The sequence below is a fragment of the Synchiropus splendidus genome, chromosome 7 (assembly GCF_027744825.2).
Source record: "Synchiropus splendidus isolate RoL2022-P1 chromosome 7, RoL_Sspl_1.0, whole genome shotgun sequence".
NCBI classification, from domain to species: Eukaryota; Metazoa; Chordata; class Actinopteri; order Syngnathiformes; family Callionymidae; genus Synchiropus; species Synchiropus splendidus.
The window spans coordinates 9,095,301-9,121,185 of NC_071340.1; the positions used below are offsets into that span (position 1 = coordinate 9,095,301).

The following is a 25,885-nucleotide window of genomic DNA, read 5'->3' on the forward strand; positions in this document are numbered from 1 at the left end:
CAAAATAGCTGACGCGAGGGTTATAGGTGCTACTGTAGTGGTGAGAGTCAGATGCTGGGATACTGTGCTGCCGTAACTGTTGTACATGTTGCTGGGCTGCTACGTGCTGCAGTGCGAGACATTGAATAAAAAAATAAAAATCAAAACAGGTGGACGTAAGTCAGATGTTACTTGTATATTACACAATGGGAGTGAGGATGGGTTGCAACCATGGTGTTTCATGGAAAAACCTCAACACCGAAGAGCATGACTGTGCTCGTGCTCACATAGCTTTGTGATCACACAACGCATAACTTTTACGTCAGCCATGTCAGACACAAGCAACTTGTCATGTTCCAATTGTGGAAAGCCTTGCTTTTCTTCTGAAGCTCACCAGCTAATTTTATTTACTCTCTGGGGGTGTGCAATCTATTCTCTATCCTCTCCCCTGGAGACCATGTCCAGCTGGTCTGCTCGCTGTGAACATCTCCCTCTGAACTTTTCAAAGAAAGGCACACACACATGGAAACACCTAACTGGGAACTAAATCAACAGCATCTTTTAATCTTTAAAAGTATAATAATAACAATGAGACGTAGGCAGATTTCATGCTGTTATTTGTTTATCCCTGTTGTGCTGTTGTATAAGCAGCTATATCACGTGAATTGCACCAGGGGTCTGGTTCCGACTAATAAGGTGATGGCAGTGCATTTTCTCTGCAGAGCTCAGAGGGCAGAGAAGAGTGCACCGCCTTGTATAATGGTCTCCTCCGCTTATAAAGGTCATGCACTTTTCTTGTCCACAGAGCGGCGATCTGGCACCTCAGGTCGTGACCTTTGTGTTAAGAAATCTTTCCCAGCGTGAGAACTTCTTTTATGCTGAAAGCGCTTTCCTTACTGTGCTCCATATTTGAGCTGGAAGGTGTTCTAGGACAAACAATTTGCTCTACTTATGGAAGCAGAAGTGCTGAGCGGACGGAAGGGAGTATCAAGGGGGTTCGCAGGAGTGTTTGCTATGGCAGGTTACATTATAATGAGAGGACTTGCGTTGAAAATATTGAGGAGGAGGCAAGTCCATAGTGGGTCTCGGCTAGTGTTCTTAGCTGCGGCAGCCCTTATTGAGTTGAGTGACTTGCCCATGACAACTTGCGCATAATGTGGTCTTAAATATATAAGAAGAGTCGCCAAGAACTTCTTATCTGGACACAAAAATGATTGTATCGTCAGTCGCTCGGAGAGTGCTGTGATCATGTGACATTCTTGAGAGCTTTTTTTATCAAAAGAGCAAATTTATGCGTGTTATTTATAGGCCTATCTGTTCCTGTTTGACTTCTAGGACTGGGAGAACTGTGCAACATGCCTATGGCCATGTCACAAGATCACATCACAAAAACGCAGATTCATCTAGGATGGTGCGTTTTGCCTGGTCACCACTATCCTTAAATAGTCAGATTTATGATGCACTTTATGGTGATCTATTTTTTGGTGAAATCCATGTGTATTTTTTCACTTTTATTTTGCCAATCTTTACTGAGAAACAATGCCCAGAATATACCATAATATACTATAATATAAAATATCCCATAACTATATTGTGTACAATTTCCCAAGTGTTTGACCAAATGCCAGAAAAAGAAAGATTTTATTTATGACCCAAAAACATAATAATAATAAATAAATATTGAATGAGTCCCCTGGGGCAACAGGTGACACTCCTCAATCCACTAGAAAACGACAAGTTAGTTGAGTTTCTCTACAGTTCCCCTCAGCGTCCTGATCCAGACGGTGACTTGAAACACCACCAATTTTGAATCACACATTCTATGTATTGCTGTAGCAATAATCTCTATATAATAATGTCTATTGTTAATCGATAAAACGTAAATATCTTCTGTGATAAAAATATAAAGAAACCACAAAGTACCTGCACAGAATGAAAGTGCATGATAAACATTGGCGCTGGGAAGCTTATTAAAACTTGATACTGAAAATGAAATGCCCAAAGATGCAGAATCATAACCATACGCACGTACACACTGAACACTGAGAGAGGAAACACTCTCACTGGCCCACCCTTGTTAGAAAAGAGCTCCAGGGTAATGACAAGGAAGATGTCGCAGGACGAAGGGACGAGGGAGCTAAAGCCACGTATAGAGGACGTGGTGTAGGACCCAAGTGCGAGTGGTTATAGGCACAGGAGGCAGGAGGGAACGATAAATACCATTTAATAATTAAACAAACAAGAAAACAACTGAAAGCGTCACCGAACCGGGAGTTAAATGAGCTAGCTAGCATAAGAGAACGAAACAATGACAACCGGGAGTTAAATGAGCTAGCTATCACACAAAACAAGAAGCTGAACAGAGAGGGAGAGACACGAGAACCGGGAGTTAAATGAACTAGCTAGCAAACAGAACAAAAAGCCGAACACAGGGAGAGACACGAGAACCAGCTAGCTAGCATGAGAGACCGAAACAATGAGAACCGGTAGTTAAATGAGCTAGCTAGCACACAAAACAAGAAGCTGAACAGAGAGGGAGAGACACGAGAACCAGGAGTTACCAAGGGGAACGAGAAGTCCAAAAAACACAGGAGCGAGTGGACACATCACAGGGAACCTGGGAAACCATGGGAGAAAATATATATAACGGTCTGGCACACGTTGCTGGAGCCCAGGTGTTCTTGTACACAAGTCATCAGAGGTTAATCGGCTCCAGCCGTGTGCCAAAGGAACAGAGAGGAAAAAAGCAAAACCAGGACTCGGAGCCTGGAAGCGGAGCCATGACAGAAGAACCCGGTAGTGGGAGACCAACAACCAACAGTCTGCAGTCCTCACTCCACCACCAGACCAGACCTTTGCTCCTCTGGAACCCACTTCATAAAAATATGTCAGTAAATGCTAATGTGGTAACGTAAGCCAGACTAATAACAAAGAATAAATGACGATGATAAAACTTGAAAAATAAAGATACATGTAATGCTACAGTTGATATTAGCAATGCAAAAGTAAAGCCTCTGATCACTACATGTCTTGTAAGGAGAACATTTTAGGGTGCACCTGATATTCAAGCACTTACATGACATCATTTATTGGAAACCGAGGGGGAAAAAAGCAATGCTGGGATTACAGGAATTTACTGTGTTTGGTGCCATTGACCCTTTTAATGATCATTTTGAAAAATACACCGACGATAGTGACGCTAAGCTGATTACCGCTAAGCCGTTGAACTCACTTCACTCTGATTTCCTTATTTTTTTATTTAATAAAAATGGATCCAGCAAACACGAAATATAAACAGAGTTAATCCGGACACAGATTCCCATGGATGGGAACAAATAGCTGGCTCGCCTTGTGAAAAATAGAACCTTCAAATGTAAGAGATGCAAATGGAACGAGCCGCTCTGCGGGGAACTCATGTCATGTTATCGACATGCTGTTTATTGATTTTAGCGCTGAATTGTGAATCTGGCTGAAGGCTGTTCTGACTTGTTTATGTCTGAGATATTTGACTGGAAATAGTCCGCTGTGTTTTCTGGCTGGCATTTGAATCCTGGCACGTTTTTAAATCAAGTCAGCTGCTGGCAGTTGAAAATGGAGACCTGCCAGGCAGGAGATGAAGCCGAGCTTGTTGATGGTATGATTTTTTTTCTTTTCTTAAGTGCCTGGTAATGAGTCTTCTATTAATATTGATTTTGATTTAGAACCACGCTGGTGAACATCAATAACCAAGAAGCTGTGAACAGATGGCTAGAGCTCAATTTTAGCGCCATGTCAGAATCGAATTTTTCATTGACATTTGTGATTTTGCAAATGCAAAAAGTTTATCTATTTATTTGGCTTTAACACTTAAATCAATGTCAGAATGAGCTGTAGATCTGTGCATTGATCAAAATCGAAATGAAGTTACTAGCACAACTTCAGTGCTAAGAGACAAACCTTGACCAACAATTTATCCAAAACCGATATTTGGATTTTTATTTATTTTTTTATCTTTATATCAGCTGGATCTATTTAGTTGTTTTTCTAATTACAAAAACTAAAATAAATAAATACATTTCAAAATGAGCTATTGCCAAATGCTAGCGTCATTTCAATGGTATACTCAAAACAAAATGTGGAACTGAATAGATAGTCTTTAAATGTGTGTGCATCGAGGGACTTTGCAAGCACTAGGGGGCAAGCTTAAGCCTTTCCACACCAAATTTAGGTAATTACATGTGTTCTCTCCTCTCCAGCTAATTTGGATTTACCAAGTGCTGTTGTATTCACCCGTGACATACTTTTGAACTCTTATTTGCATGGATGCAGTCATGCATATGCTGAGCCACCCACATACAGTGAGTGCGAATCCAAAAATAACTGCTTAGAATTCTGAGTGAGGCACGTACAGACCTCTGGCATCTCAGATTAAAAATGGATCCATCCTCATATCTTCCTCTCCCCGCCCCTTGTTTGCTCCCCACTCTTCTTGTTGTCACAAGCTGCTTTTATAGCCGAAGTTGATCCGCCCTCATTGAACATACTAAATTAGCACCATCTCTTCCCCGGTCTCATCGGCTGCAGAGAGTCTCAGTGCACACGGCTCCTTTGCTGCGTCTGTCTAGATTTGCATCATTCCTCGGTTGTTCGGTGTCAGCTCAGGCCTCCTGATCAAAACCCTGCAGCTGATGGCTGCTTTCATCCCACATTTAGCGGCTCTGCTTCCTAGAGCTTCCCACAATTGTTTGCTGGTGCGGGATTGTGCCGGCTTGTTCCTGCTGGTCTGTCTGTCTGTCTGTTGTTTGCTGCCGCTGATAAGGGAACAGATGGTGGTCCACATATTCCCTGTCGAGGGTGAGAGAGAGAGTGAGTGCAGCATCATGCGAGATACGTGAACTGAAAAAGTTGACCTCCGTTAGCCATGAGCCATTCAGAACTCCTTCACTGTGATATTCGCATGTCACAGTACCAAACAGTGTCTCATCTTGTGGGAACTAAAAGTGGGCTGGAAACATTTTAGTGGAGATAGAAAAAAAAACTGCTTTTATTTGACTCAACTATCATATTGTTGTATATTATGTAACTATTCCATTGTGTTACAGGTTCAAGGTTCGGTCTGCATTAAGTTAATGTTTTTCTGGAGTGGTCTTCCATTTTCGGGTGCGGCCCCAAAGTCAGGGCGTCAGAGAAACACTGCTGATATAAAGTTGTTTTAAAGAATAACTGTAAAAGATCTCCTGACCTCTCTGTCAGAAAGATGAAATCCCACAAGCTCAAATGTATTTAAATGAAATGGAAACGTTGAAACAAACTAATAAAACGTAACACATCATAGAGGTGGACGGTTGTCAACATGTTTTCAGCATAAACTCCCGAAAGAAGCCTCATAATGACTGAGGTCCGTCTGGACATACAGTATGAAGAGACGGATCAGGTCAGGATGGCTCCAAACGGCAGAAAGATTTACATCTCACGATTAACAACTAGCATTTTTATTGTCACCAATTCAAGGATAACTCCCCCATCTGCTTCCTTGTGTCTCTATTGCTTCTTGACTGGCTTCTCTTTTTTTTTCCTTGTGGAAACCGTGGATCGAGGGGTAGGTTAGATTTACAGTGGTCGGTGAATGGATGTGTGGAATTCTCAGAGGAATCCCTGAGAGCAAGATGGCCGTGTTTTACCAGAATAATCATGGTGGTTTTACAATATCAGCAAGACTTGGTAGCAAAGCTATCAATAATTCATTACTTCCAAGGCAAAGTGTGGCAGTTTTAATATTTTATCTGCCTATTTCCGGTTCAGTTTTCCCCAGTACTCAGTGGTAACGCGTGGGGTTGAGTGATGGACGCGTCGCAGGTCGCATAAAGACCAACTGGAAAGATCAGTTTTGGAGAGGCTATTGGCTCTCCTCCTTGTCCTCAGGAACTCCCACAACGTACTCTGGAGGGAATCTAGCATGAGATCAAGTGCGCAGGCAGGACTTCCTCCAGGGAGGACAAGTGGGCTTAGTAGATGATTACTCCCAAGAGGCTGCTTCAAGGTGGAAATGATTTCCTTTGAGGACTTAAGTCGCCAGCCACGAGTGTCGACGCCGATAATGGCAGGGCACGAGTGACAAAGACGTGTTGACGGCATGACTGCAGACTGCCAATGTGTTCGGCTGCCAAAGAGAAGGCAACTGAATCCGCCGTCATGCAGACCACCAACACCACTGACACGGCGTAGACTCTTCTTCACCTAATCACAACAGAAGCAAGGGGATTAGTCACGGCTGTGCCGAGTCAAGGTTCTTGCCCACATGGCTAATTGAGCTCTTATCTTGCCACCGGTGGCCAAGTTGTTAATCGTAAGTGACACATCGTGTTCACGGCGGAGTGCAGCGGCTCCGTAAGCTCCCCGTGAACTCTTCCAATACGATCTTGTTTTAGCAAGAGCAAGTACATTAAACATGGTCAGACCTAAAAAGGAACGATTGAGACTGGAAATGAAGTGTAAGGAGGGGGGGGTATATTGAGATTTGAAGGTGTCAAAAGAATTACAAGAGAAATTCAAGATCAATCACCATGACCAATATGCTAAAGGTAATCCCCGATGAAAAGCAAGAATTAAGAGGCAGACTGGTGACACTTCCAGACGGCAGCCATGTGACTGACGGATGTACAGGAAGATTTGGCATATAAAATAGAATAATCATAGTGAACGCCTTTATTAATGACTCATTTACGTTTCACTGGTAGAAAGTGACATTTCTTCTCCTTCTCGTCTCCACCTCCATAGTCACAATCAGGCTTTTAGCTTTCAGCCCACACCCAGTCCATTCACCTCCCAACACACCATGTCAACGACTGACTTAAAATCTTGCTTTGTTAAAACATAAACATTTATTTATAAAAAAAAATATATATATATATATATATATATATATATATATATATATATATATCGTATTTTCCGGACTACAGAGCGCACCGGAATATTAGCCGCACCCACCAAATCTAAGAAGGAAAATGGATTTTGTTCATACATAAGCCGCACCGCTCTATAAGCCGCGGGTGCACCGTTGCTGTCTGCGCCACAGAAAATGCATGAGGATCACTTCTAGCGATCCTCTAGTACTAGTTTTGAAAACGGGGTCCAGTGTCGAGACTGACTCATGAAACAATCTTGCCAATGTTCTGAACTCCAGTCATGAACTCCTCACATCTTATTTACATTTAAAGTGTTCAGAAAGCGCTGTTTTCACCCTCCAGTAGATCGTCTCTGTTAGCAGAGCTGCGGACACGCGGGCGAAAACAGCGCAATTTGAGCGCTTTAAAGGTAAATAAAACGCCCGTGATGTCATCGGTTTGATGTGATGAAGCTCAATATTTTTGCCAGCAAAGAGCATGCTCATTAGACTCTAAAAACTCGGGATGCTCCGAGAGACAGGGAGAGCACTCAGCTGTAGTAGCTGTCTTCAACCTCTTTCATGAAAGTTCTCACTCTGGACGGTTGCAAACGTTTCAGATTGACCGCGAACGCTGCATCTGACACACACAAGACTGCAGCGGATTCGGTCCCAGTTGATTCCGTCTTAAAACGACACCTGAGAAAGGCTGCTCATCTGGCGCGGTGAAATTAATGATTATTTCTCGGACAATATGCTTCGCGTTCTGAACGTCACGCTCAGACCGGCGAGTGTCGCGACTGACCGCTGGTTCCTGCAGTTTCACTTTCATGAGCACCAGAAAACTCTCTGTGCTCCGTCAAGTGCTGGTGTTTTAAATATCGTATTGAATTCGTGGCGTTGACGCCCTTTAACGTGCATGTGCTGCAGGATGCAAACTTGACATGACACATTAGACACGCCGTTGCCAAGCGAGTGGCGAGTAGGCAGGGAGGAGCGGACGCATCACAAACCACGGGCGGTGCCTCATCAGAACGGCTGCTGTCACATGTGATCGGATTTTGTGACCAGCAATGACAGGCAGTGGTCGGCATTCACAGATCACAACGAGTTCAGCCTTTCATAATTGGTGGCCGATTGATTGGAATATCCCTGTAAAAATCAATATATTAGCCGCATCGTTTTAGAAGCCGCAGGGTTCAGACCGCGAGAAAAAAGTAGCGGCTTATAGTCCGGAAATTACGGTATTTGAATCAGCTCTGTCTTTTTTTAAACTTTCACACATTTAAACATTCATTCATTCAATCAAAATATATATAAAGGCTTGTCTCTTCATTAAATAAATAGAACCACATGAATTTTGATCCCTGTTAAACTATTTTGCTGGCATTAGCCAAACGATGTGTGAAACCCATCTCTCTGTGCTCCTCAGGGCTGTTCGCTGCACGGCACTGGGGAGCAGGGGGAGTGGGCTTCGTGCCAAAAGGACCGCCAAAATACTCGTCTGATCCAAAAGCTATGAGTTAGTTTTGTAAATGATAAAGTTTGGAGTTCAACTGTGGTTTCCTACTGTCATCGGCGGCGACTTGCGAGATGTGTATAACCACGAGATTACGCTGGCCAACAAATATGGTGCCCGGGCTATAGCCACAAAATTGTCAAGATTCAAAGTTTTTATCATATTCTGCAAAATTACCGGGTGGAAACATCCTTTTCATGGAAACCAGTTTGATGACACGACTAGTAGGGCATTACACTATACTACACTATACTTGGACATTTAGGACGTCCTGCTGAGGAAAAACTAGGCGTCCTTTTTTGTATGGTTTGTTCCTGAGAGTTCTGTTCCATCAGAACAGAGTCTGACAAGGAAATTTGCATGAGAGAAGGAGGCGGCAGGCAACCAGCTCAGCAAATTAATTGAATTTCCTCCTGTCATGTGACGGCGATTCTGATGATGCGGCAGTCTATGAGTGCTGCCACAAGCACACCCAACACTTCAGGGGATTTAATACGAGAGAGAATCAAGCGGGGGGTTTGATCCCCGACTGTCACATCAGGGCACATCGTGTCACATGGCGTCTGTTAACCAAACTGTAATGTGGAGAGGCAGATTTACAAAGCGCCTACTTCATACATATGCATGGTACAGAGAGAGACAAGGATCCATCCAGACATACATGTTTTAAAGGAAATCCAAGGATGTCAAGGCGGAAAGAGGATTAACTTAAAAGGTTTGATGGCTTCTCGCAGCCCGACTCGCAGAGATGTCAGCGAGTGTGTGGAGCGGGATTTGCCGACTATCAGCCGGAGAACAGTGACCAAAGCTTTATGGGTCGACGAGTTGATCAAGGCGGAGAAAAAATGTTTCACACCGATTAAATTATTTTTTAGATCAGTTCAGCGTGGTATTAAGGTCACTGCTGAAACCACTATATGAACATAGAATATATGAACATAGAAAAAACTAAATGCAGTGGCACTTAAAATGTGTGCATCTTATTGGAATATGAGGTACATAAAGTAATGAGATATAATGGTGTGTTAGTGTCAGCTATGTGGATTCAGCTCAGCCCTTGGTATTTGATTGACTCTAGATATTCATTCATTCGAGTTTGAAGATCAATAAAAAGAAATTAAAATTAAAATAAACGGTTCCTTCCTGATCCTATCATCATCCTGCTCACTCCCAGAGAGAAGCTCAGCATCTCCATCTCTGCTACCTCCAGCTCTGCCTCCTGTCTTTTCCTCAGTGCCACTGTTTCCAAACCATACAACATTGCTGACCTGACCACAGTCCATCCTGCCTGCACCCGCTTCTTCACCTCTTTCTTACAGTCTCCATCGCCATGGACAGTTGAGCCTAAGTACTTAAAATCCCCCACTTTCCTTATCTCTGCGTCCTGTAACTTCACCTGTCCACTTGGCTCCCTCTCATTCACACAGATGCATTCCGTCTTACTGCAGCTAACCTTCATTCCTCTCCTTTGTAAGGCAAACCTCCACCTCTCTAGTTTATCTTCCACTTGCTCCCTGCTCTCACCACAGATCACAATGTCATCTGCAAACATCATTATCCAAGGGGCTCCTTGTCTAACCTCATCTGTCAACCTGTCATTTTATTTTTGTCTTTTAGCTTTATTAGTATAAATACGTCCAGTCAGACATAATCATAAGCCATTTTAAGCGGCACAAACGGCATTATGATGCATTGCAGGTCAAGTCTGATCCAGTTACGTGTGGATGGATTGACCCATTGTGCTGTTTGCAGCTCTCTAATGCCTGTGTATTATTCAGACTGGGAGGCCCATTAGCACGAGCACTCCAAGTGGCATTCACATTACAAGCCACCGAAAGCTTACAAGCCATAGCTTCAGGGGGAACAGGAACGACTGAAGGTTGAAGTTTGAAATTCCAGATTGTTTTTCTCACAGGCTGGAATGACTCATTACCCAGGCAGCTAAGCACGGCGTCTTGTCAGTGCGCTCTGCTGTGTTACAGTGAGATGCAGCGGTGCATCACTTACAGCGGTTGATGGTTCGGGTGACTGCAGTGGCACTTGCGTGGTTGCAGGTGTGTGCGGCAGAAAGGACTTGAGCAGTCCTGACCGCTGCAGCAGCAAAATGAAAATACATCTCCATGAAACTACATTTTTGAATTATGTCTTTTATTTTCATACTATCAGAATTATAAAATAAGGTGCAGATGACTTAGACTGTCTGCAACCTCTCCTATTAAATTTTCATGATTTCTTTTTCAGGACAGCTTTGAGCCTTGTATTCCTTCCTATTTCGTGAGCAGCGTTGGTTGTGTCTTTCTTGTTTGTTTTGTTCCACTGTCTCGCTCCCTTTTATTATTAGACTTATTTCCAGTGTCTGGTGACTGGTGAGAGACGAGTCTGCTTGTGAGCAACGTGAGTTTTTGTTTCTCTAGCGACAAGGTCGTCCATGACTGTCTGAAGCCAATGCAAGCCTGTGTGACTGAACCAAACGTTCAACAATATCTTCAGTCTGGAAACCAATCAGCAGGACAGATCTTTGGGTTCCTAGGGGCCTTTGAAAAAAGTCTACCTTCACATCTGATAGAGATCAGCACCAAGACCAGCAGCACCATCCTGAGCCTTGGGTCGACACTTGACCTTTCCAGTTGAAAAGGTGACTGAACCAAGGCGGTTCTGATGCGCTTATCAGTGTTAACAGTCAGGAGAGCAACTGATCGCACAAGGCTGATGGAAGCTTTGGGAAGAGATATCCCACGTGTTGTTCCATCCGCACCTTTTCACCTCTGTTTTTCCTTGTTTTCCTTCCTTTTTATCTCCGCTCCTTGTCGAAAAATCTATTTTTCTGCAGTGGGCTGCTTTGTCTGCACTGGCCGCAGTGTGCCAGGGAGGGTGGTAAATAATGCACAAGACTCTTTACTTCTCTCTAAAAAGAGAACACTCACCACATGAACCTCTAAAAAGTGGGTTTGTCAAAAAGCAGCATCCCCCTCCCCCACTTCTCTCTCCCCCTTCTTTGGAAGCGTTTGCTCTGAAGATCACCCAAGCTAATCAGAAGCATGATTCATTGTTTTAGCTTTTGGTAAAAGCATCTCAGGTTTGAGCATGTTTTAAAATCTAATGTCCTTTTTAATATGAAATGTCTCTTTATTTTTTGCTTTTTGCCATTTAATGTCATGTATATTTTACATTATTTTATACTCTATTTATAACACACATCTTTTCTTTATGAATTATACACAAATTTCTGTTGTTTTTCTATTATGAAATATGACACCGTTATCCTTCTGACATTTTTCAGAATGTTTTTACCACTTCACTTTCACCCTACTCTCAGTCTCATTCACAGTACCATAGGAATATTAACACTTGGTTTAGGCATGTACCTACAAAAATATGTGCTTTTCAAAAATATGAGTATATTCTACAACCTAACCAGACTGGATCCTTTTGCCATTGTGTTTTGCCTCTCAGTTTGTTTCACTAGTCTTTGCAATTCAGTTATAAAACAACAGGGTTGGTTCGAAGATGTATTTTACCAAAGTAGAAAATATTGGCTGTAAAATGAATCAGAAGTGTGCAGAGGCTGCAGTATACGAGATCCTATACCTCAGACACGACACCTAATACACCTACATCCGTGCTCTGGGTAGTAGCCCTCCCCACCTCAATAGCTTTCATTGCACAACAACTTCCAACGTATTCCTTTGACAGTGCTATTTTGGAAAGGGAGGTCTGTGTGAAATCGGAGGTGATGGGAGCAAAAACAGTGGGGGGAACATTTGGCTTGTTACAGGGCAGAACAGCAGAAGTGGGTTTCTTGTTTTATCAGCCCCGATACATTTGCTTGCAGAAACCGACTTCAAAGATGAAAGCCAAGCAGAGGCTCGTCTTTTCCAGGTCAACGTGCCTCCAGGGCTGTGAACCATCCAGAATAGACAGAGCTTCAGGAGTGCTGCCCAGAATTAGCCAACGATGAAAAATGTTTATTATTTATTAGAATCGTTTTATCCCTTTCCCTTTTTTCTCTCTCTCTCTTGGTAAATATATAGCGCTCACAGAGGATGACTCACGCGTTCCAAAAATAAATGAGGCTCTGTTAGGGGTTGCGGATAATTAATGGACGAAGCGCTTGTGACAATATGTCATGCATTATGAATTAATTGGATGCATAAAAGCGTTTTGGGACAATAGAACAGCAGGTAGATCTATATTAGAGGTGCTTTAGCCGACTCATTGCATCTAAATTCACTAAATACAAACTTAACCTGCATGTGATCGCCGGACCTAATGAGAGGCGAGATAATATCAAGTCCGGAGTACCAGCCTGTGATGGACAAACAAAGATAAGGCAGTGATATCGCCTCTACCGACTTCCTCTTTCATCCTGATCATGCATTTTTTTAACATATCTAAGATTTATATTGTTGTCATAATCCTGTCAAACCTTTGACAACAATTTGGTGAAACCCCACCAGGCTGTATACTGTAGTTTTTCAACCCTGAAGAGTTGAAAAACTACTAGTTCTCATCCCAAGTTTATCGTCTGATATACAGCTACTGTTCCAGGACCCTGAAGTCCAGCTGTGTCACTGCTTATCCAACATCACTGTCTGGGCACGAAGGAGTCAATTGAAGTTACGATGAGTTCAAGCTTCTACGCTTATGGCTCTACGTAGTGTTTCATCAACCCATCCTCACTCCCATGGCCTAATATAGCAACGTTGGCAAAGTGAACTTTTGAGTCCTATACTGACGATAAAGGCAGCCTTCCGTGTTACAGATTGATGCATTAGACTTTCAACTGAAGCACGTGTTCCACCTCCCCTTGCTACAGAGCGCTACAAGGGAAAACAAAATTGTATTCTACTGAAACGCCAATGCATCAACGTGCAAAACAAATGGCTGCCTTTATCGTATAAGACGCAAAAGTTAAAAAAAGCAGCATTACATGACTATTTTATTATCTTTATATTATTAATATTTGGTTTACAATGGAAAATTATTACTTTCTTTTTTTTTCATGAAGATTCCGATTTTAAGTAGACCAAGATTTTGAAGCCTGAATCACCAGCAAAAATGATATACATAACTAAACTAATAAAACTTGGTTTTGCTGTGGAGTATTTTGTGAATTTATACACAATTGAATCAGCTCATCCAATGATTCTTCTATGTGTAAATAAATCTAATACTTGATAAACACACACATCCTCTTGGATGTGTTTGGCTGGAAATCGCTTGGTTGTCAAAGGCTCAACAACTTGGTGCGTCTCGGACACTAAACTTCAAAGACATCGACTCAGTCATCTTAAACTTCAGACAAGATTTCATCAGCACGGCTTCTCAAACATGATCTCTGGAAGCACTGCTGATGAACAGGATAGCTCAGGTGGTGACAGGATGAGAAACGTTTGGCTTCGGTCCCACTGCATACATTAAACATGAACAAAAAAAATGGCTTTGTACCTGCATGACCAAGACACCATAGCCATTGTTGGGAGCTAATATTAAATCAATTCAAAAACTCCACAGCTATTGCCGGAGATCGTAGAAAGCAGGGGATTTTCTCGTAATTTATGCAGTGAATATGTCTGCGCTGTCAGGCGCACACTGGAGACATTTGTGGCTGCCAAACACATTGGCTCCTACTGTCACCTCTGCTGGCACATATGGATTATGTAAATGTCTGGGAACGCCTGCATACGTGGCCGGATTCCTCACCGAGCGCTGTCCTTCTTGGCAAAAACTGCTTCCCTCAAATTTAGTTTTATTCTTCTTCCTTTCCTCGAGTCATGTGGTCACTGAATAATCGAACATGCACCTTCACTGTTGGCACCCGGGTTTCCATGTCATTAAAGTTGCTTCCTCTGGTCCACCGCTCCACCGTGGCTACGATTCACCGTAAAGAACCAATGATCTCATTTATATGCATCAATGTGCTATAGGGCCCTCGTGAGGAACATTGTGTGGGTGCTGTGTGTGGAGCACGAGGTGCACATATTTCCAGGTGGAGAATGATTTATGGAGCCAACGTGTTATTCTGAATTATATGTCAGGGCTCGTATTTGTGCTGGCTTATGAGGAGAACACGGATACGCTACACCTGGTGTCCAACGTCCTCGACCCGCCTCCCTGGAGGATGGAATTTAATTCTAAATTTTGCACAAGATTACAAGAGACAGTTGAAGGTCACTTTCAACCTTACTTGTACTTTTATTAGATCAACTCTTCTTGTTTATCCTATTTACACATCAGTGCGTCCTTTCAGTCTCCCCGGAGCTGAGAGGCAGCCACACAAACGTATGGTGCTGTAACGGCATTCTAGCTCTGGTCTCGGCCCTCTGCGCTACTTCGGGTCCTTTGCCGACTTCTGCCGGTGAAGCAGATTCCTCATGTCAAGACCATGATTTTCAAAGTTATGTTCAACACTATTCACATGCTGAATGTATGAGGAATACACGCAGCAATGTTTTCATATTATTCCAGTTCTGTCCAGTTCTCCCATCCCAGAAACCGGTGGAAACACTTGTGCTTGTGTTCTCTGTGAGCTGAGTTTATTAGAGAGATCCATATGATTAACTTTTCCAACATCCTGAACACTGAGACTTTCAGGCTGCTTCTTCTTCTTTTTTTTCTTTTTCTCGCCTGCCTAGTCAGCTGGTCAAATCCTGCAGAATGCATTAGGGTGAAATTGGAGCTGGTGGAGGACGGATGGATGACACATTACTGCAGTTAAAAGGTGTCAATCATTATTTGCCTGTGAAGAAGTCCAATTTCTGAGACGTAAATGTGCTGCAGACAAACTCCACTCGACAGTCATTTCCTGTGACCTTGGGATTAGTGTTCAGGGCACCAGTCTAGGTCTCACAACAACCACCGTCTTCAAGCTGCCGCTCCCCATTTTCCTCTCAAGATGATATTCTATCAAAGCTATGGAATTGTGTTGCTATAGCCCTTCATGATGTGAAGTGGATAATTTCTGGAGAGGAGAGCAAGCCAGCCTTTCCTGTCTCCGCACTGGACCGTGGTGCCCCTCGACACCTCCGAGGCTGGAGCGCTCACTCCAGGGTGTGATGTCCTGTTGTGGGCTGGAGCTGGGACAGGGATGAGGCGAGTCTGGGACAGAGCGTGACTTGGTTTATGACTTTGTCACAGCCAAACTGCACAGAAGCGCACATTCAGAGCTGGACACGCACCGGGCACCTCTTCACTTCTGGAGAGACGTCACTCACTCGGCAACCCCTCCCACATGCAGCGGCCACACACATAGAGGAACAGCGCACCTGCAGCAGACACTCTACATGCACTCCTACAAAAGACTATTTTAAGGCTTGGAACGCATTATTTCTTTTTCCATTCATTGTAATGGGAAAAATCGATTCGGATTTCAAACAAATCGCTTCTCGAACCGCCTTCTGGAACGGATTGTGATCGAGAACCGAGGTACCACTGTACTTCCATTTTTCTTTCCCTCTCCAGCTGACACCAGCTGGTGTCAGCATGGTCCGAGGCCATCATGTAATACTGCCAAGGAGCCTCTTATTCACTTGCTTTCAAGACATGAAATGACATAACATGATACAAAGCCCCCAATTCAACCAAGACTCAGCTGTGAACACTCATTTTTACACCCCAGTAAAACACTCTCCTTGTGGCTTGACATTGACATTGAGATTCTTTATCCATGACATTCAAAATGGTTTCTCACTGCCTATCTTGAGTCCTTCAAAAAATCAAAGCTGTCTGAATCATGAAGAATCACTGAAAGAAAAGCAGCTTTTGAGTAGGTGGAAAGTCAAGCCTAAACTCAAATGACCAGCCCCTTATAAAGGATCTTTCTCTGGCATCAAGCGCAACCCAAATTACCGAGGTTTGTGCCTTACATCAAAGGAGATAGTTCTGGGAAGTGATATGAGGCCCACAACTTCAAAAACAAAGCGAACGCTTGCTTGAGGCTTTAATAGAGATGTCAAGCTTTGTAACGTTTGTGAAAACGTTGACTCAAACATGGAACTTAAGGCAGTTTTCTGGTATAAAAAGAGTTCAGTGATTCCAAAAAGTTAGATCCAAAGTGCAGTGGCGGCTGGTGAAAACAATGGTATGGGGGCGCTGAGCCAGTTTTGCATTCAAAACACCGCAATACGGATAATTTAACACAAATGACAGCTAAAAAGTAGTTATTCATTCTTTCACATTTCCGTATTCCTCTTAATTTATGTTCATAATGTGTCTTTGGAACTGCATTGTCAGCTATAAATTCATATTAAATATGTCATTTTGAATTTTGGGCATTGTTCACATTCACATCTGTAAAGTAGAATTTCAGAAAACTTTGATGATGTCTATGAAGTGTAGGAGACTACTCTACAAATTACTCACCATTTCAACAAAGATGTCTATATGATGAACATTTCGTGTAGTTTGGATTTTTTTGCAACACATTGTTCATAATATTATTTATACATTTATTCATTCATTTTCAACACCAAAAGTAAAGACAGGAAATCCGTCTATCTACACCAGTATTGTCCTACATTTATCGAATCTCTATAATTCAATACCTTTCTTGGCAAGTGGAAACACATTGATAGCAATGGGTTCAATGCAACTGCAGGTGGAGTCATGTCCTGAAGCACACTCAATACTGTAATGTGACGAAGCAAGTGGGACACCAGGGCACGACCAAAACTGTAATCATCAGCTACTTGTGCCACTATCAATTTCACAAATCGATTTCCTAAAAATGCAATTTAAATACCTCCGTCGCTCTTTTCTTTTTTAGTTTATTTGCTAACACACTGGTTCCACGAGACATGCAGCTGTGAACGCAGAAGCCTGTTGTCATTTATTTTGACAGGGCCGAGTTCCGTGGCCTGTTCTGAACTTGAATTTAAGAAGTGTTCTACAGCAGTAAATAGCCCAGGGAGATGACACAGTTTTCGTCACACAAAAAAGGCGAGTAAAATGTTTCACACCTGTTCTAAATTCAAATCAAAGAGCAGGAACACAGTCACATGAGACACGCACAGTCACAGCTAGCCTCATTTCTTTTCTCTCCCTCCGTGTGCCGATAAGATAAAGTCTTATACGCTCTGTAAAGCAAAACTGCATGGCTGCGGTACTGGCAAAAAAAAAGAAGTAGGCCATTTTCTACGGTCGTCTGTTTGCTTCAGCAGTGCATCGAATCACCCCCACTCAATAAAGCTTGGAGGAAGTCGCCATTGTTTTCAGACTAAATGTCTTAAATTATGCAGTTACGTGGGTTATGTGGAACTATGACTGCAGTGAAGCTGGAGTTGACCCCTACACTTGTGTCAGTCGAGCCACAGCTGCAGTGAGGGTGACTTGGTTGGCTGCCAACTGTACAAAGGAGTGTTGAGGGATGTGCCATTTTTTGCCCTCTACTCCCGCAGCGCTGTGCCGCCACGCAGCTATTAATCCACTGCTGTGACATTTAAGCCTACCTAACGCCATTTAAACCTTCTCTAAGTGCAATTCACACGATAACGCATTGCTTCTTGAGTAACTGAAGGCAGTCAACTATGCAGCAGCGTGGGAATAGCTGAGCTTTAACATTTAGCAAAGTATTAGCCATGTCCCCGCCACATTCGCTCTAGAACTAGGCATTCACAGTAAACATTGCTACAAGCATATGGATTCAGATAGAAAGCATAACAACTCTAGCAGTATTGAATGAGATATTGAACAATTGCCAAGTGACATGCTATTATTATATATGACTATATTATTATATATTACTATGTTATTATTATCATTATTATTATTATTATTAGTAGTAGTAGTAGTAGTTGTAGTATTTAGTTGTAGTAGTGTTTTCACCACCAATTTTCACTCATATAATCTGGTTGGTAATGTTGCAGCAAATTTTTTTCATTTTTTTTATCTTCATCTCGTTGTTACCGATTCAAATCTTGAATATTTCTCTGAAAGTACTGTGTAACAGGTGTGAATGTGGGTCAGTATACCGTGCATGTCGTGCTCACGACACACAAACTACGTTTCTCAGCTATTCATGAGCCATCTGCTTGGGTCGGCGCGATGTCCAATGTGTGTCAAACAGGACTTCATCTGTCCCCCCCTCCACTCCCACCACCAGCCTCTGTCTTACATCTACCGCTCTCGTCTGCATGCCGGAGCCATCGCAGCGACCCTTGCAGATCAGAGGCCAAGGAAGCGCAGCCTAACTTTCTTGTCCGTCATGTCCTGTGTAGGCTGTTTGACATCTGGCATCTTTATCCGAGAGCCGAGTGTCATTCATTGAGGTGGTTTTGTTAATGGTGGGAAGAAAATGTTTGTGTTTTTGGGCTGCATGTTTTAACTTTTACCTGAACCAAAACAATGTATTATTCATCCAGAAAGGATTCATAGCTCCCCACTCTTGTTGTACCTCTTCTGAACCACTTGAAGTCGAAAAATGTCTCATTCTGTTTCTTCTAACTCTAAATATGGCATGAGACTTTCTTATATATGGATATACAGCCATAGGATTGGAAGAGCTCAGCAATATGACGTGTGATATGAGTATAAAAAAAAAAAAAAATGTATGATTTGAGAAAGAGGGCAGAAGGTCCCTGTAGAGAGCCGCTGTGATTCATCTCTGACAGACTTCGCTTGTACACAGGGCCGAGGGTATAAGACTGTCATGTTCGCAGTATCAACACAATCTAAAACCCTTCCAAGTTAAGTCACCGTGATGGATCTGAGCCCGTCCCAACAGCTGCCACCAACATGATCCCATCTCCCCGTTTGTTTGAGTTTTCTTTAGAGCCAAGCATCCAACATGTTTCCTGCAAAGGAAGTTGCACTTGCTGTTGTATTCTGTTTGTTACTGCTAAATATGTGGGCAGTATACTCTCCTATTACATTAAAGATTGTTGGAGTGCTTTCCTGTGCTTACAAATGGATCATGCCTCTTGCGTCTCCTTAGTATTGCAGATTTATGCCGTGTTTGTGTCATAATTTATCATTCTAGCCTTCCACTTAGTTATGAGGCTCCTGTGTTTTACCGTCAGATGAGATGTGTCAGTGTGAAACATTTTGGTGTTAATCCTCGGGGGCTTCTGGAAAACGGAAAGATCAAATCCTAACTGACTATGGAATGAGAGTGAGCACACCATTGGACAGGTTCCCAGTCAAAACAGGTCGCACACAAAGGCTCAAGTTACGCAAAGATGTTTCAGGACTCTGGAGGAGGACTGCGAGTCTCTTTAAACAATGCACTGGCCAGTCAAAAGTATGACTAGATCATTTACCAACCACCCTTTTACTGGACAATATTTTGGGCAGCTCTCAAGTCTTCCATCAGTCATGATGGCAGTGAACACCGTGCGAAACTAACATTCATTCAGGGCTTTCATGTACTCGATACCACCAAACCCGAGACCCAGACCAGAAGCGTACAGAGACAAGTACAAGACTTTTAAGGCCCAAGATCGAGTCAAAACCAATACCAATGAAGGGACCAAGACCAAACTGAATACAAGAATTCAGAAGCAATAGTCTGTAGGTCATACATTTATTTCTTTGTGCAAAAGAAACAGTTAAAATAAATTAACTGAAATGCTCTCATCCAGAAAACACTAGTAGTTTGTTCCGTCTTCAGTTTGGTCTCGACTTGGTCTCAACACGACACGCCACTCTAGATCTGAGAAGGAATTGGGACTAGATATAGTTTAAAGCAGATGTATCAAACTCAACTACAGGTGTGATACAAAAAAACAGTTCAAGTCATGGGCTGGTAAAACAATGAAATAAATAAAAAGAAGAGTTCATTATCAGTCACTGACTGACTGAAACTCAACACAAGAGACACTGGCTTTTCTACTTGAAACACAAACTTGCTCCTGTTTTTCTGTCTTCCATAGTAATTGCTTCCCACTGACGTTTAGGTTTTTGTACGATTGCTGATGAATTTCTGATATTTATTATCTACATATTCTTGAAAACAGCATCAGACCTTTTGAGGTGCTAACTTGAATGTGCATTGGTTTATTTAATAATTTTGACAAATGGTTTGGAGGTTGAGTGTGGAAAAAGAAAAAGTAGAAAGACTGTATTTTTTGCAACCTTATTCCAAAAGCTTCCAAAAGACTCGTTGTGGAAAAGTCATGAGATAAAATACATTTTTGCGATCCAGATGAATTATTTTTTGACTGAGCAAAGTCCTGCTTTATATCAGTTCCATTTACAAGATTCATCTTTCACTCATCACCTCTCTTCTTCATTACATCATCAATCACTCACACAAATCAATACTAAGCTATTGAATAACTTCCATGTGAAACCTTGAACCAAAGGACGTACATTTTTTTCTTCAGTTCAGATTAACAAAATAAAATTGTATTTTCAGAGCTACAAAAGTAGTTTTTTTTTTTTTTGTAAGGACAGCAAATATCAAGACAAAGGACTTGAAGAAATTGTGCGGTACTTGACTGAAAACTATCACAATGTTTTGCACAAAGCTTTTAAGCATAGTATAGACAGCTGCCTACTGTATGAGGCTGTTAGTAAGCAGATATAATAGGGTTGGAGTTGATGACATTGTGGGGCTTACGCTGTCATTCAAACAGATGCTAACAATGGCGGGACCTATTATGCGGCGAGGAAACCAGGCTTTGGCGCGCAACGCGTGGGTGGAAATAGCCTGTTAATGAACAGACAGCAGCGTGGTTAAAAATGAAGACGGCGGACGGGCTACGTGAAGCGTGCTGTGCAATACTATACTATTGTTAGGCAGTGCTGAGAAAGGAAAAGTGCTGCGATGCAGAAAGAGAGGGAAGTCTTGACAGCTTTTAGGTGACAGTCTGACGGCTGAGCATGGAGATTGGAGAGAAAGTGCAGCGGAGGGCTGCTGTCGGGGCCACACCAGAGCTACGTTTAACAAGGTCCAGAGATGAGCAGCACCACAACACAATGCAGGGGCAATGAGAACAGGTACAGAGGGAAGGCTGAGTAAGGCTGATGCATTTCCACCAGGGTATCACTCCGTGTCAGATGCAGGGGCTTGGGCTTTCACACATGTGCAAGGGAGCAGAGATTTGAACTCTCTCACCAGGGCATGAGCTATAGAGGATTCAGGATTTGACAGGCTCTTTGTATGCTGATCCCAAGACATGTATTGATGCATGAGAGTGGATGGTTTAAAGCCCACATACATCATGTACATGCAGAAAAGTACTGTTGACCGTAATAGTTTCTGTTAAAGTCATTTTTATTGTCATATATTTTTATTGTTTACGTTAGATCCCGATGTAAACAATACTGAAAACAGTGAATATTCTGTTTTGCCTTCTTTGCTGAACCACCACAGGACTTGTCGGTCCAATGAATCTCAGCTCTTCGTTGAACGTTTGGTGAAACTCACCATGGATCTCGCACATTTATAAAAAGGCTGTGGCGCAGCATGGGCAGAAATAATTGATATGAGCAAATGCACAATACGACTCCTTTTAAACATGGATGCCTGGAGGGCAAACGTGTACAGGAATCTGGCCCTGAGCCTTTGCCGCATCTCATGTATATCTCATCCGAATGCTGCAGTCGTGGGTTATGGGTTCGTCACCTTGGTGCATGAATCAGAATTTTAGTCAGACGGCTGTTTAAAAATTGATATATTTTTCAGATACAGTTTTAGTGACACATCATTTTACTCAGACAAAGAAAGCCTTTTACACAAAGAAGCCACCTCCACAGTTTTTTAATCAGTCTGGTTTCACTTTGAATTTTAGACATACATCATAAAGCAGGCTTTCAGCTAGGATTTTGGTGTCCCACTTTTGTATTTGAAGACTATTTAATGCTGAAAGCGTGAGCCCTCTAGGAGCATGCTCCCCGTGAAATGTGAACCCCCTATTTCCATCGTGGGTGCCACATTTTGAGGAACGTCTTCTCTCCATTACTCTGCTTATTTCAGAGTCAAATGCTCATTTTCACTTTCTCCTTTATTTGAATGTGGACACAATTATCGGCAATATGAATCGCCAGCAGTGTTAGACATCCCACCAATTACAGTGATCTTTAACCCCCTTGAAACTCTGTTTTCCAACGTTTTGTCTCATTTACTCTACTTATTTATGACTCAAATCATAATGTTTACTTTCTCCTTTATTTGAGTCCGGGATGCGGATAACCACGAGGTTTCCCCAGAAGACAAATACGGCGTACATGATCGGATCCACGAAGGCAGGAGAATCCGTTTCAATCTAATTCTCCAAAATCACTGGCAAGAAATACCGTTTTCATGGAAACCAGGATGATGGCACTACGATTATGGCACTATGCAGCCAAATTTAGGGAATTTTAGGGCGTTGCTGAACAAACATTGTGCCCAATTTCTCATGTTTTTAACTCCAATTTAAAGTCTACTAGTTTTGTTTCGAAAAAGAATACAAAATGAACGTTTTTTTCAGGTACACCAAATGAGTGTCTATAAAAAGAAATGCGGCTGATGCGCTGTGCCCATGACTCCGTTCCAGTTTCACCTCATAAAAAATGTCAAGGACAGCTACAATATGTTTGTCCTCATCCATGTTCGTGGATGGTTTTATTTAGTCCAAATGTGTTTATTGATATTTTTGCAGCTCAAAATAATTGTACTAGTCATTTTCTTACATTAATTTTGATGCTAAAAACTAGGTGGTATTTGGAAACTATCCAGGTATCCGCCTCCTAAATATGCTGTATTAGTTTCCTGATAACTGAGTGGGAATTGCAAATCATTCCCATAACAATTCTGACGTAATGTGCATCAGTTTACTGACCACAGAATGTCTGTCTTTCCGTAGGGGGGCGACTCCTGCTTCTGGTGATGTGGCTGAACCTTGTGCCTCAAACTGACAGCTGCCCAGCCAAGTGTGTGTGCTTCAGTGAGCCAAGACCCACCGTGGCCTGCCAACAACAAGGACTGTTTTCCATCCCCACTGAGATCCCGGTGCGGAGCCAGAGGATATTCCTCCAGAGCAACAAGCTCACGGTGGTCAGGTCCACCAGCTTCAGTTCCTGCCACAATCTCACCGTTCTCTGGCTGTATTCGAACAATTTGAGCCACATTGAGGCAGGGGCCTTTTTCGGCTTGGACAAACTGGAGGAGCTGGACATTGGGGACAACAGCAACCTCCGCATCATCAGCCCGACGGCCTTCCGGGGCCTTACTAAGCTGCACACCCTCCACCTGCACAGGTGCGGGTTGTCAGAGTTGCCTGTTGGCGTTTTTCGAGGAATGTTCTCCCTACAATACCTTTACTTACAGGACAATAACATTCTAACGCTGTACGATGACACCTTTCTGGACCTTGCCAACCTCACCTATCTCTACCTACACAACAACAAAATCAAGATAGTGACCGACAACATGTTCCGGGGATTGATCAATTTGGATCGGCTGCTGCTCCACCAAAACCGTGTTGTGTATGTCCAACCCAGGGCGTTTAATGACCTTGGGAAGCTGAAGTCTTTATTTCTGTTTTTCAACAACCTGACCGTCTTGACTGGGGAAACCATGGACCCGCTTGCATCACTGCAGTATTTGCGACTAAATGGAAACCAGTGGATCTGTGACTGCCGTGCAAGGACCTTGTGGGAGTGGTTCAAGCGTTTCAAAGGTTCGAGCTCTGAGTTAGAGTGCAACGTTCCTGAGTTCCTGCTCGGCAAGGACCTGAAGAGGCTAAAAAGTGAAGATTTGGAAGGATGCGTGGAAACCCCCCAAATCCAGACAAGTCTTTTCAGCTCTAAAGGACAATCCGGCAAATTCCTCTCCACTGAAAACCCTCTGGGTGACACCCTTCCCCGCTGTTGTCTTGGCGATAACGACAAGTCTTCTATTCTCTCCGGTAAAAGTCGCCAAATCACCAACAACCCCCTTAAAGAAAAAGAGAACATGTCCAAGACCAAATACAAAGAGATGGACAGAATGAAAAACGAGACCCAAAACAAGCAGAACGATGGACCTCTTGGAACCTTATCCAACACCTTGGACAAGTCCATGGAGAATTTAAACCCAGACCTCATAGACAATCTGGAGTCGTCGACAGCAACAAACAAAAAGAAAAAGAAGTGCTCCAAGAAGCCAAGATCGGATTCCCACTGTATTAGAGGTCACGGATCTAATGTGCGATCGCTGCCATTTGTCGTCATTCCAATGATCTGGATATCTTTAGCCATGTCTTAGGACTTCTGATCTCCTCGATGAACACTTGAGATTGGTGATGCTCATGACAATTTTAACTGAAGATGCTCTGGCATCGTCACCGGACAGTGACTGGAGGGGCGGTCACGTTGACCTCACACGGTTAAAGCTGGACAAATCAGAGGAAGACAGAGTACAATTTACAAAATGGATGCCTTTACAGAACACTACAGAGTTAATGTAAATAATGAATCGGTGCCCAAATTGTTTGTTCTCTATGTACTTTATTGTACGTTGTCTGAAGTACACTTTGGAGATTCCATTGCCCCCGCCCACTCTGAAGAGTTTGCTGCTCAGACGAACCAACAGAAAACAAAAAAAGGAGGAAGAAAAAAAACAAAACATTGGGAAGAAATGGACTGACAGATCGTACAGAAAGAATGTTTCATAAGGACAAATGATCTCCGCTCATTATTTATTGAAAGTGATGCATTTGTTGGGTACATTTATGTTTTTTATGTTTATTACCTGCCACAGTTTTAGTTCTATTTTCATGAGAAAAGGGATAAAATGGTAGCCAAAAGGACGCTGTCATTTGTTTAAATGGAACTATAGATATGCATTTTATTTTACTTGTGTAAAAGTATGAATATACGATAAATAAAAATTCCTATTTCATACTTTTTGTATTTTATTTGTAGTCCCTCAGTGAATTGCACAATTTCTAGAAAGAGTTTTAAGCAGAAGAAAGCCATCATGGCGTGAGTGGAAGTAGTTTATTTATCTAACACTATGTTGGATCAGTATTGCAATCGAGATTATTGATCATAATTATTCATGTTCAGAGGGGAAAATATTGTTTTTTATTTCTTAACTTTAAAACAAAAATAAGTGACCAGCTTTCAGTGCAAAATTAAACTTTAAATATGAATACATTATTATAAACATTATTTTCAAAGTAAGACTGGCCATTGTTGTATTCTTCATGTAAACAGTTGTTTACTCCATTTACCTTGAAAATAGATAGAAAATATGTGAGTAATTTGCCATTAATCGTGGGTAAACACACCTCTAGTGCGATTAATTGAGATTAAAATGTAATCGGAAGTAATAAACAATATAATTACTCATGAGTTTCAGATCAACAGAGCGCGATCTTAAAGTGCCGCTCGATGGAAGCAGTAAGAGAATACATTATAATGTCACTGTCTATTATCGCTGACATTTGCGAGCTATCATGAATATTTAGCACATAAATGTGGCTAGTTACACGTTGCAACAGTAGTACACGTGGGTTTAGCGCTCTCGCTGGCCAAGATCAACCATAATTTTCTTCACATTCATGTCACCGTTCATCAAGATGCAGAAGAAATCTTGGAAGACTACCAGCCATCTT

General features: G+C 42.4%; 1 protein-coding gene across 1 annotated transcript in view; it reads left to right on the forward strand.

Annotated features, from left to right (window-relative positions):
- The window catches only part of rtn4r (reticulon 4 receptor), a 46,634-nt gene extending 21,496 nt beyond the window's left edge, over positions 1–25,138 (forward strand). The window contains exon 2 of the mRNA XM_053869940.1: positions 23,150–25,138. Coding sequence (XP_053725915.1) covers positions 23,150–24,531 — 1,382 coding nt within the window. The 3' untranslated portion in view covers positions 24,532–25,138. The remainder of the gene's footprint in view (positions 1–23,149) is intronic.
- The last annotated feature ends 747 nt before the right edge of the window (positions 25,139–25,885 follow it).